Consider the following 12,961-nt stretch of genomic DNA (forward strand, 5'->3'; position numbering starts at 1 on the left):
ACACTCTGATGCTTCACTGCTCTTATTGAGCATTTCAAGAACAACAAAGGTTTAACATTAAAATTATAAGTTGGTGTAAAGTCTTGAGATCCACATGTCTTTTATGTAACAGAAGCAGGATGTTGGGCTCAGTTTGTGTGAGTCTCTCCTGGTGTGTGATGGGAGAGCCGGTCGGATGGAGTGCAGGATTAAAAGATGCTATCCCTTCTCCAACCTTCCACTGTTCTGGATTAATGTCTAATATAACACTCTGGCCACTGAGCCCAGATCAGCTGCTTAATTCTCTTTTATCCGCCCGCTGTAGAGCAAATTGAAGAGGGAATATTTTTAGCTGAAAAAGTAAAATACCCATAGGTGATGTAACATTTCTAATGAAACTGTTATGCTGCAAATTTTCAGTACTTCCTTTTACCGCGCTCTTAAATCAATGCTGTTATGAAACATTCATATTTCTCTCTCATACAGTATTTTGCTCTAAAGACCAAAAGTATCCACTTTAGTGATTTGAAGAACATCAACTAAATGAACCAGATAAAAAAAAAAAAAGTCCAGTTACTGGTTTTCACATTTTAGTGGTGCAACATTTGCATAAGTGCACAGATCACATGGAGCATGTTTACAGTAATTGCTAATGTAACTGTAATCAGGGTTTATACCCACATAACACGTCAATCCACTTACATGTGTGTGCTCCAGAAAATGAACAAAGGGAATGGCATGGCGTGGTTTCTGTCCCTGAGAAGCACAGATGTGATAAATGCACTTATCTGTGGGAATGGTACAAAGCCGTTGATTCAATTGGCTCAACAACTGGGGGGGGCTTTCCTTCATGTGTTTCCCCCACATTATATAAGTACCCCATCAAAATGTATTTAAAATGAATCATTAAGCTAATAGGAATCTGCATTTCACCGCTGAGCATAGATTTGGTTCTTTCCTGATCTAATTAATATACTGTGACAAAGGGTTTGCACTGGTGGCCTCTACTGCAGTTTTTCTAATTGATGAGATTCTGCTAAACAAAATGAGTGTAGCAGATGGACAAACGGACAGATGTTACTAACAGAAAGTTTACAACCTGAGCTTTCCATCAGGCCCCATCTGTTGCTCCTGCGACCGGTACCTCCCTCTACCCTCCTCCAACGCTTCTCCTCCTCAGCATCTATCACCGAACCCTCTCCCCTGATGCTCCATACACTGCATTGAATGACACCAGTATTTACCCTCTCGCCTGACCTGGTTTAACCTCTAAAAAAAACAAAAGGCTAAATGAACAGCAAATTATCACTTTGCTCATGCTTTAAACATCCTACATCCCTTAGCTGTGCTGTCTCGTTCCACTCTGAAAAGTACTGTACAAAGCCAGATGAATAAAGGCTGGCATGTACACAGGCCAGATGATGGAGACCGCACAGTGGTCATGAACCAAACGCGTGAATGTGCCTTGATCACGCTGAATTTACAAACAGATTACGAGAGCAAAGCGACACTCTTCCTTGCATTATAATTAGTAAGGAACTACAATCCCTTTTCAGGTTTTCGTCTCCCTCCTCCGCCTCTAATGTTCTCCCACGTCTCTGGCACTGCTGGCTGCTTGCTCTCTCTCTCTCTCTCTCTCTCTCTCTCTCTCTCTCTCTCTCAGACACCACAGCCCTCCTACCTTGGCTGTGTTTTTTTTGTGCCCCTCTTCCAAAGGGACCTCCATCTGTCCCTACACTCAGCCTATAGTGGTGTCCCGAAAGCCCAGCAACTTTCACAATGCAGTGGGCGTGCAGGGGGGGGGGCCAGAGTAAACACGACAGCATCCAGATCCCATTAGAAGCTCTTTAACTCCTACACCCTAATACTCTCGGAGAACTCTGGGAGGAGAAGGCCCACCCCTTATCCTCATGCACACAATGTCACCTTTTACACCCACACCCATAGGTAATGAGTCTGCGAGCTGCCCCCCCCCTTTTTTTTTTCTTTTTCTCTTACCAGAAGAGTAGAACAAGCTGTTATTTTATATCATTGTATTTATAATTTTTTCTCTTACAATAGTGACTTTATTATTTGAATGTTATTTAATCTTTACAGGGGGCAGGGCAGTGATGTTTTTATTAAGAGATGTTCACATAGAAAACCATCCTTGAATATTTATCACTTAAAACTGGAATTAATTTTATTCTTGTCTCCCCAGAGTTCAGTTTATAATGATAAGTTTAGTCTGATGTGATGTGGTGGTAGACAGATGCAGGGTCAATAAAAGGTAACAACGTTTTATCTATTTATATCGAATTGCTCTCACCATATTGACCATGACCAACTGAATCCTCATCATTGTAATTCTCTGCCCTCCTCCAGTCCCCTACATCTTCTCATAATGCCAGCCTTGCCATCTTTCATTGTTTCCCTCGGTCTTCGCCCACATCTCTTTCTCCATCAGTCTTGGTCTTTCTTCTACCAGCTGCTCCTCTAAGTCTAGGGCGTCTCTGTTTCGGGGTGCTCCACCTCTCAACCTGGGCACTCATATCCCTATGTTCCCCACAGAGTTGTGTATGTGTGTGCGTGCGTGTGTGAGTGTACATGTGTGTGCATGCGCACTGAGGCCCAAGGGGTGTGGGGGGGGGGATCACTGTGTTCACCCCAGCTTAAAGGCAGAGGGATTACCGGCACACAGACACTGATTAAAGCCTTCCAGCCTCCTATGGCCCCATTAATACAATCTTAATCACAATGCTTTATCCCTCCATCTAGCTCCTATGGATCAGGACCTTTTCATTTTGGTGGGAGCCACTCTTGTTTGGCCAGTGGATTAAGTGGGCTGCACACAGAAACTAAAATATAAGCACACGAGAGAAAGAGAGGGTGAAAGAGAGAGTTAGCTTCATACTGTACTTAAAAAATTCTGTTAGCTCAGAATTTGTTTAGGTTTTTTTTCTGTTCTCTGTGATGTCAGCTTCCGCCGAAGTGAATTCGCCTCAAAGTTAGCATGACATATCGTAGTCAGGGCTCATACTGTTGATGTCTATAATGTATATTAAAATAAAAACCATAAAAACCACAAAAGTTTGGGAGTCAAGAGTTGGAGTGCAGCTACATTAATTCTCTGTGGCCTGATGTCTGACATGACCTCACTCTCTCAGGGGACTGAGCTACAGGTCGCGCTCTGCTGGCTGCAGCCTCGGCCAAGATGGCATTACAGAGCATGTGTTCCCCTCCATTTAAGAGACCCTCATGCCCTTATCGTAGGTAAGGGCCACTTGATATCAATCTGTTTTTACTATATTAAAAAATACTGTGAGGCCAGGATTAGTTGCAGCACCCTTTGAAGTAATTTACACAGTGAGTTATTTTTTAAAAAAAAATCATTTTTAATGTGACAAAATTTCTTGTGTGCACCGATGAAATATAGATTGAATACAAAGGACTAAACCTAAAAGCTCATAAAATATAGAAAAGCTTGTATCTTTTATCTTCCTAAACCGTTCCATGTAACCACCATCAAACTATGTCTCCATTACCATTCCCCAATCTCCCGAGACTGTCCTGCATCTCTGTGTTTTGTAATCTTGTATCCAAAGTTAATTTACGTGGATTATTTCTATATCCACCCACTCATGTAGTTGGACTCAGGAGGATAATCCACATACCCTGCCCCCTGCCCCCCCCCCAACCTTTTTTGCCGTAATAAAAACGGCAAAGACACAAAGAGGGTGTGCGCCAGCTAACTCTGCCAGTACTTTCTCACAGGCCAAATGTCTGCCTGTGTGTAAAGCTATGCGTCACTCTTATGCCAAGGCTGACACACAAGAGCAGAGAGGACAAACTTGTGAATGAGGAGCAAGGACCTCAGTCACCTCTTCTGCCCTTTCCTTCTCTTTCCTCTTCTTCTTTCCCCCCCGCAGCACACTGATTCCCCTTTCCCTCTCTCTCATCCCTCTCTCTCATGCTCTCACTCTCTTCTCTCTCTCTCTCTCTCTCTCTCTCTCTCTCTCTCTCTCTCTCTCTGCAAATTGGCCCAGCTGTCCATCAGCCCCCCCGCAGTTCCCCCAGCTGTCTGCCCTCCCCGAACGAGAAACCCCACAACAATACAGGTCACAGGTCAAGAGAAAGAACAGGCTGCGCTCACAATGGACCAGTGGCGCCCAGTAAAACAATCGTTCCCTTTTTCTCCTCCAGCCTTTCCCCACTGTTGCCAGGACTGGAAAAGGCAAACCTTTGGAGAGGTAGTTGAAGAGGGGGGAAAGCCCTCTTGGCCGGCAGCCTCCCAGGCACCTTCCCCTCCTTACAATTGCCTAAAGGACCACAATGATAAACACATTCGTACACACCGGCGCTTGCTCTCACCACTCCATCTTTCCTTTCTGCCACCCTATTCTTTGTTTATTTCAAGAGCCATCATGTCCTTCAACACAATCATTAAAGTCAAAACTGAGACTTTTGTCACTGGTTGATTGATATAAATGTGTTAGGAACCTTGCCAGACCTGAAAACAGGTATCAGAATACTGTGAATATTATTGCCTCTAAGCTGAAATTCTAACTCAAAAATGCTTTATCATATGTACTGTTTTTTGAGGTTACATTATTTAATATAGAAAATATTTTTAAAAAAGGATCTGATCTATTAATATATAACCATATCCATATTCATATGCTGTGTCTCCGGGTAGAAATCTGGTGCTTTTGTCTCTTTGAGTTGATGTGGATGAATTCTTTGAAAATGAGTTCTTGCCCTACAGTGTTTTGGCATGAGCTAGATGGGAAAATGGGGCCTGTGGGAGAGAAAGCGAATGATAGGGACTCTGTCTAAAAGCCTCTGTGACACATTCACCTGTTCCCCAGAGCTGTTTTACCATGGCCTACAACAGCCTCCCGCCTGACCTGATAGAAACCCCGGAGCAAGCCTCTGAATGACTTGCTCGTGCACACGACTCACACATCCTGCAACAGATCCATGTTGCCTGGCCACAAAGTGCTCCTTTATTCCAGTAACTGACTCTTGTACATTTTCATTGGTTTTTGAAGTCAGTGTGTCAGTGTTTCCTATTGTGAAATGAAGCAGAGCAACAAGGGTCAAACATTCATCTTCTTTTGTCTGGGATTCCATTTCAACTTTTTTCATATAAAGATATGCCCTCATACCAAAATACTACTTGGTATAAAACCTCTGGACTATTTGTTGGAAAGCTGCACATAGTCGCTGCCATATTACATGTGAGTTCAGTAAAACAGCTGAAACTGACAGAGTGAGGGAGTGAGGGAGTGAGTGAGTGTGATGTATGAGCTCCCGTTGATTCATCTGTTTAAAATACTTTCGATAATATCAATTTAATTAAATTGAATTTTATTGTGAAATTACAGAAAATGACTCTGTTGATTTGCAGTGTCTCGTGGTGTCTGGAGAAAAGCAGGACAAACTCAATCTTACCTCTGATCTTAACCACATGGCAAGTGCAGATGTTTTAATCTTATTAATCTTCAAGTGGTGTCCACATTAATTGATGTATTGGAGCTTCATACTCAGATATAATAGGAGGCATAAACTTTCTACTGACCTGAAATTTAAGTAAGGGGGAAAGGCGTAAAAGAAGAAAACACATGGAAAACATTGTTAAGGAAATAGCATATAATATAAGAATATTTATTCAATTAAGTGCGAAACAACAAAATATTTACAACAGTACATTGTGACAAAAAAAAAATGTGACACCAAATGAACAAGTTCCTGAAAGACCTCAAATAAATAATTTAAATACAGTACAGCTGCCAGTGACTGACGACAAACCAAGAAGACAGTGAAACAAAAACTGTGCTGAGAAAAATATAAAAAGGACAAGACCTTATCAAAATAAATATTAAATACAGATATAAATAAATGTATTGCTTTTCTTATGGTGAGAGGGACATTGGCTGCAGGCCTCAGTGCACAATTTAGTTTGGATGACAATTCAATCTTTTTTTTTTTTATATATATATATATATATATGTATATGAAGACATGCAGAACTTGTAAGAAAGTTTTCATGTTTTTCTTCAAACCATACATGTGATGCTTCAGGGTGGATTCTCTGATTTGGTAAACGAATCTTTAATTCCACTCTGTAACAACTGAGGGGGCAACTTATTCAGAAATAATTATAATGCAAATATCAACATATAAACCATAACAAAAAAAGAATAAATAAAATATCAAAAGTCATGGGTGCGTGTTTGTATCAGGTAGATAGAGTTGAGGTGACGAGTCTCTCTCTCTCTCTCTCTCTTTGAGCATTCAGTGCTCTCCCAGAGTACTAGACAACATAAATGCAAACCATTTTTTCTATACAGTCATTACCTTGGCCATTGTTTTTACAGCAGTGTGTTCAGGAGCAGTGCTTCTCCCCTGGCTAGTTTCATAGCAGTCAGTCACAGGTCCTGTCAATTCTTCATGGTCACATTTCAGATGGTACCCATCTGAGAGGTGAGCAAGTGAGAGGGAGTGAAGGAGTCAAAGGCCACATCCAGGGGAAGCTCATAACGTGAAGCCTGAAAGAGTGGGTGGCCCTGAGGCCCACCTGGTAGGCCACCGGCCGTGGAAGTGGGGTAATGGTGTGACGAGAGGTAGTGGGCATGGTGGCCAGGGTGGGGTGTGTAGTTCCTCTCCGAGTCATGGGGAGAAGGCTCCTGCTTCAGGGCAAAGTTACCGCTGATGCTGAGGGGAGGGGTGAGGGGCCCGTCGTATGGTGGGGTGCCACTGCTGCATTCGTTAGGGGAGGGGTTGTCATATACAGGCCCCTTGAATCCCTTCATGTGGAGGAGGTGGGATGCCTCCAGGGAGCCATAGGGGGGGCTGGGAAGGCCTGGGGATGGGTAGATGAGGGGATGGACAGCCTGACCCCCCACACCACCAACCCCTGGTCCTCCACACTTGTCCTCCAGCTTGTTGAGCACCATCGGACTGGGTCCCAGCTGCAGGCAGCCGGCCACAAGGTTACTGGTGGGCTGAGACAAACCTTTACACAGCATCTCCACAAAGCCGTGGCTCTCTGGGGACTGGCCACTCTCAAGCACCTCTGACAGGGCCCAGATGTAGTTGCGGGCCAGCCGTAGAGTCTCAATTTTTGACAGTTTCTGTGTCTTGGAGTAGCAGGGCATAACTCTGCGCAGATTATCCAGGGCATCGTTCAAGCCGTGCATACGGGAACGTTCTCTGGCATTGGCTTTGACCCGCCGGGCACGAAACCTCTCCTGTCTAGCTTTGGTCATCTTCTTCTTCTTAGGGCCTCTCCTTTTGGGAGCATTTTCTCCATCTGGTCCAATCTCCTCTTCATCATCCTCTTCCTCTTCCTCCTCCATATCCTCACTGCCCATTTCTGTGCAGGAGTGCATCCGGCCCCCCATAGTCAGGCCATGGTGCCCCCTCATCTCTGGGCTTTCCTCTCCATCCTGTGAACTACCGTCCTCATCCAGCCAGCCGAGGGAGCTCACCAGATCACTCACATCCCCACTCTTCCCAAATGTTTTGGTCATCATTTTGATCTGAAGAAAAAGAGCACAAAAAATGTTCAATCAATCAATCGTACATACACCTTTTAATCTGTAAATGTAAATGCACGATGCTACTCCTCAAAATGTAAATGCAATGATAAAATGTTGGATTGTGATTAGAGACAGGATCTAGAAGCAGTGTCTGGTGTTTAGTGACTGGCAACTCATGTGCCGTGAAACCCAGACTGAGTGCTGCCATTTCAGCACTGCAGAATGGACAGGTCATTCCTCCCACTCAAGAGCTGGTGCCTCTGTCCAACAACAAATATTAGGCTACCAAATATTTGGAAGAAACCCTGTAGTTATTTAAAATGTATTATACTGTGATATTCTGATATTAAACGATAGATGTCTGTTTTTAGAAGAAGGTGGCTGGATGGTCCCCTGCTGTTATGCTGCAGTCGTTTCAGAGACGCTGTCAATCTGGGACAGGACGGGATTTACTCAGCATATAAAGCTGAAAGATTAAATAGGCAACGTACAAATCAACAAACGCTTGGACAAGCCAACCACATACTGTTTATAATGTTAGTACAAAAAGTGGATTTATATTTATATTTATATATAGATGTTTAAATAAATGATAAAACTTTTGAATTAATTCATTTTGCTAAACAAATACATACATAGCCTACATAGAGAAGTATAGCGTTATGTTTTTAAGTGAACAGAGAAAAAAACTGTCCCAATTAATTATTGTGCACTAACGCGTGAAAGTGGGACAGTTTAGTCCAGCCTACTACAATTTATGAATTCATAACTTAAGGAAAACAAGTCTGTCTTGACTATTGAACATAATTAATAAGAACACTTCAAATGTAAGACTTTTATTTCAGTTAAATGAAATATAAAAGCCTGTATGAATCCGATTTTATATGATATTTTTTTATAGGTGCACGTGCTGAATTTAGTTGCTGAATATAATATAATTAATAAGATCTATTTTGGATATCTTTCATTATATTGGATTTGGACCTAAAAATGAACAAATTAGGATAGTAAACTCACCTGTTTGGATTCAGCGCTCACTCTGAGTAAAGTAACAGAAAAACCTGGCTAATTTAAAAAGACCAGCAACTGAGCGATAAATCCAGAGTCGCTGTGTTTCTCTCTTCGCGAATCTGCCAGTGTCCTAAACTCTTCTGCTCCCTCAGACAGCCATGAGTGCGCATGGAACTTTCATCTCCAAATGGCAAGATGCGGCTGATTTTTTTGGCTTTAGCTGGGTAAGCCCCTCCTTCCGGCGCCCCACCCACCATCAACTCATCCAAACGCGCGTGGCGGTCTCGTGGCCAGAAGTTTCTCCCAGAAAAAAATGTGAGGGGACCAAGAGAGAGCGTGCGCGCCAGGGTGCATGTGCAAACCAAGAGGTCCAGTAACACTGGCACGGTGATAGTCTGACGGGTGAGAGCAGAAAAACATAACCTACCATAAATGATGTTGAGAACGCCTCATTACAATATAAAGGGCGCAGGCTCTCTGATGTTCCACTGCAGCTTACAGTAGCTACACAAGATTTCACAAACGCAAACCCGCTTGCATAAATAACCGTCACCATCCTCACCCTCTTAAAAATTACAATATCCTACGGCATTTTTCCAATTTTACGAACAGTGAAACAGGAGTTTACGCGACCGGACAGGAATCAGCTGTTGCCACAAACACACTATGGGCTACACACCTTTTGTATGCATCACGAATTTCAATAGTTATTAGAGCAGAAACTAAAAGTTCATTATTTCTGTCTTCGTCACCTCTGTCAATATTTCGTAAACCAGTAACATAAACACATCTTTGTGTTTATAGCTCACTTCATTTCAGGATCTGATGGGTCACAGATTTCGCCGTGTTCGTCCGGCAGAGATAAAGTCCTGCGTGTTGCCTCATTTGTAGTTGTAGCCTACATCTTCACACTTGGAAATGTAGGGCAGACCCCAAAACATTTACTATTCTGTTTTGATGTCGTGTGTTAACTATCCTAATCGATTGTCTATCTCTTCATTAGTCGGTTGGATTAGATATTTTCCACTTAATTAAACACAGAGTAGGCATGGTCTTCACTGCGTAAAGAGACGCTCTTCCGTGTGTGCGTATTTAAGTGATTTTGACAGCTTGGTGTGCAGAGAGCAGGTGTGCGTTGTTCACCCAGTGATTCAATTGTTTTCTTCCATTTTTAGCGTCATATTCAGCCCCCGAGGACTATGTGATCATTGAATCGATTGGTGCAATGATGAAGAGACAGGTACTTTTTAAAGGCCACGAAGAAAATAGTGAAACATGTAAATGTAAATTTCTATTTATAGTCACTTATAAGTTACTTTGCTGAGAATGATGCATCGGGTTATTGCCTGTTTGTTTCTCACTTTATTATTTTATTTTTTCTAATTAAAGAAAAATATTAAATATATTTCATTTTATTTTATAGGCTATGGAAAGTGTTAATCAGCTCATTAACACTGGCAGGGACTGTAGTTGACTTTTCAACTCAGCAGAACCCGCGGAAAGCCTTTAAACAACTATATGGCGTTTATTGTTTATACACTAATCGTAACTCAATATTGAGCGTTTTCCCAATTTTGACTACAAATACCACGGCATAATAAACGGCCGACAGTCCTCGTGCGTGGCGAGCCGCAGCGCAGTGGGGGTCTATTGTCATCACTGGCCATTGACAGCCGGGGTCTCGCGAGTCGCACGTGCCCCCGCATTGATCCCATTGTGCGCGCGATTGCGCACAGCTGTGCCCGAGACTGAGAGAGACTGAAGTTTGCCAAACGCACCGAGGGCTCTCCGTGTTTCTGAGGGAACAGTATACTTCCACGTCTGGGGAAATAAGGTGTGGTCACGTGGCGAATCGGCAACATCGCGTAAAAAACAGGCACTTATTCAACGATTTATTGAACAGAACCTAACAGATGGCTGGATATAGGAAGCGTTGGGGTGGGGGTGTGGGGGGTGGTGGGCATCTGTTGCTTGGATGCTCACGCGTCACTCGCTCTCCCAAGATGATGTCTCGTGCTGAAACAGCGTTTATCCACCTCGCTAACGGCCCTAATCACTCCTGGTCAGTGCACTGGCCATAAAGGCATGTGGACAGAGAGAAGGAGGGGCCCAGTCCTTTGTGTGTGTGTGTGTGTGTGTGTGTGTGTGTGTGTGTGTGTGTGTGTGTGTGTGTGTGTGTGTGTTGCTCCGTGTGAACCAGACATTACATGTGTACAGCAACAACTCTAGACTAATGTGATGTGCCCAAAGCTCCCCAGGTACATGTACCCCTATGCCCCGAACACACATACACAACTATGCTTCTGTCCCATGAGTGTGTGCATGGCCTCATGGCCTCCACCACACCTGCAGCCTACATGGGGAATTGGAGCCTCGCAGTCTCCCACAGTCCCCATTGGTTTCCCAAATGACTGACTGACTAACGGAAAGGGAATTGCCCTGCTCCCATTTAAGCAGTAACATAGATAGCCAACCTTCTGGAAGAGGTCATGGTGAACACATCTGATCTGAACCAACTATGATGAGTTTGCATGATTTTAACCTTAACCAATTATTGTACAAAGCTATGTAGCCCATTACTGACTCAACTTGTTCCAATATTTAAAGTGTACGTGCATGGGAGAAGATTCAGAGGACAATTTTGAGGGTGTGAATTTGTTTTTGCTTGTTGTGCAGAATGGTTAAGAATATGTCCAACTTAGACATGAGATGATTTGTCTAAAAGAGTACCGGTCTTACATTAGCAATTTGAGTGCTGTTGTTGCTAGTAATGGGGGTAACCCCCTTCCTTACAAAAAACACTGCCACAAGTGAGTTGTCTCTCGCTCTCGTCCCCCGGGACTCAGAGTGGAATGGGAGGGATTTGTGCACAGTGCTGACAGATGGGTCCTTGTTCCTGTCTTTTTCTTCATCTCTATCTCCCTCTCCCTCTTTTGCTAAAACACAGACACACTCACACACACCAAGACTGCACGAATACAATAGGAATTAAAGCTCTACACACATGCTCCCTGGTCTGCTTCTGAAAGCTGAGCCCCTTGTAGTGATCATAAAAGATGGAGAGCGTGGATTTGTGTGAGGGGTTGGCGTGCGAAGAGGTGGGGGTGATGTGGCACAGGGTGATGAGGTTAGAGAGATGAAATTGTGTCGTTGCCAAACAAGAATAAAAAGTTTGGTGCCGTCAATGTACTATATTTGAAAATTTTATCTGTGGCTTTTGAGATTTCCAAGTTTCAACAACTATTTCCTGCAGGTGCACTTTATCTGACTGCTATGCTTTACAGTAATTGCATGTGTGTGTGTGTGTGTGTGTGTGTGTGTGTGTTAAGAAGTCCCATGGCTCAGTTCTCTCTATTTGCTGCTCACTGAGGCTGAATATGGTTACACAGCAGACTTTCCTGTGGGAGAGACTGACAGGCCTACTGAGTCTACTGCACACTGGGGAACATCAGTGGTATAACACACACACACACACACAGAGAGAGAGAGAAACAGACAGAGAGAGAGCGTTGTGAATAATGGACTTTTAACCTCAGTTTTTAACCTCAGCCTGGTGAAAACTGAGAAAAAAGAGTGTAAGAGGTTTTTTTTTTCTATGTCAAAATCAATGGAACCGACTGCATTCATGCAAGTTTACAACTGCAAGTTTTCACACTGTGCCACCTGCAGCCCACTCATTGTGCAAGTATCTCTGCACATGAACACAGAAGGCCGACGATAGCTGTAGACTCAAAAAAAGGCATGTGTGTGATTTGATGCCCCACAGACAAGCTGGCAGTTATCTTTATCTGCTTGTGTAAGACCATAATCCCATGTTTGACTCCAGCACATACATTTTTGGAAAATAAATTGTCATATCCATAAAACTATAATATCAACAACTTAGTGTCTCCTAGATCACACAGTAAATTTGATAAGATCTATCGCAGCATTTCATCCAGGCAATATGAGCAGATTGTTTGCAGCTTATTTCTCTTCCTTTGGGCTAATGGATTTGGAACACATTCCAATCGGGCAGAAATGTAGCTACAGAATGGGAATCAGGCCTGAGGGCAATTCTCACTAAGTGGGGAGAGAGCCATTAAACAAAGGTGCCTGTGGTTTCATATTCAGGATACTTTACAACCTCCGTCCCAGGACATCAACAGTGTTTTTGGGTGAGCTGTTAGGGGGGGCAGAAGAGGGGGAGGAGGATCCATCTGCCACGCTGACGGTCCACAGGGAGACGGGCATATCCCAGGGGTGTTTTGGAGAGAGAGGGGCTGAAAGGATTACACCCAACCACTAATCAACGACGGTAATCTGTGGGCCCCCATACAAAATCCCCTCCGATCCAAACAACAATTTGGGACACAAGATAAAACCTCAGAGTACAGGGACTTCGAACTGATGTGGAACAACCTGACAAATACAAGGACAAATACAGGTGATTTTTAATTGGAAGCATC

The 12,961-nt window shown here is 43.4% G+C and overlaps 1 protein-coding gene across 1 annotated transcript; it reads right to left on the bottom strand.

Moving 5' to 3' along the window:
• Window positions 1-5,955: 5,955 nt before the first annotated feature.
• On the bottom strand, window positions 5,956-8,686 carry neurod4 (neuronal differentiation 4). The gene is made up of 2 exons (XM_023425092.1): window positions 8,520-8,686; window positions 5,956-7,502 (listed from the first exon to the last, which is right to left on the bottom strand). The coding sequence occupies exon 2, from the start codon at window positions 7,494-7,496 to the stop codon at window positions 6,423-6,425; it is 1,074 nt and encodes a 357-aa protein (XP_023280860.1). The 5' UTR covers window positions 7,497-7,502; window positions 8,520-8,686; the 3' UTR covers window positions 5,956-6,422.
• Window positions 8,687-12,961: the final 4,275 nt, after the last annotated feature.

The sequence above is a fragment of the Seriola lalandi genome, unplaced genomic scaffold (assembly GCF_002814215.2).
Source record: "Seriola lalandi dorsalis isolate HSWRI2012SDOR001 ecotype SW California unplaced genomic scaffold, Sedor1 jcf7180002054767, whole genome shotgun sequence".
NCBI lineage: Eukaryota > Metazoa > Chordata > Actinopteri > Carangiformes > Carangidae > Seriola > Seriola lalandi.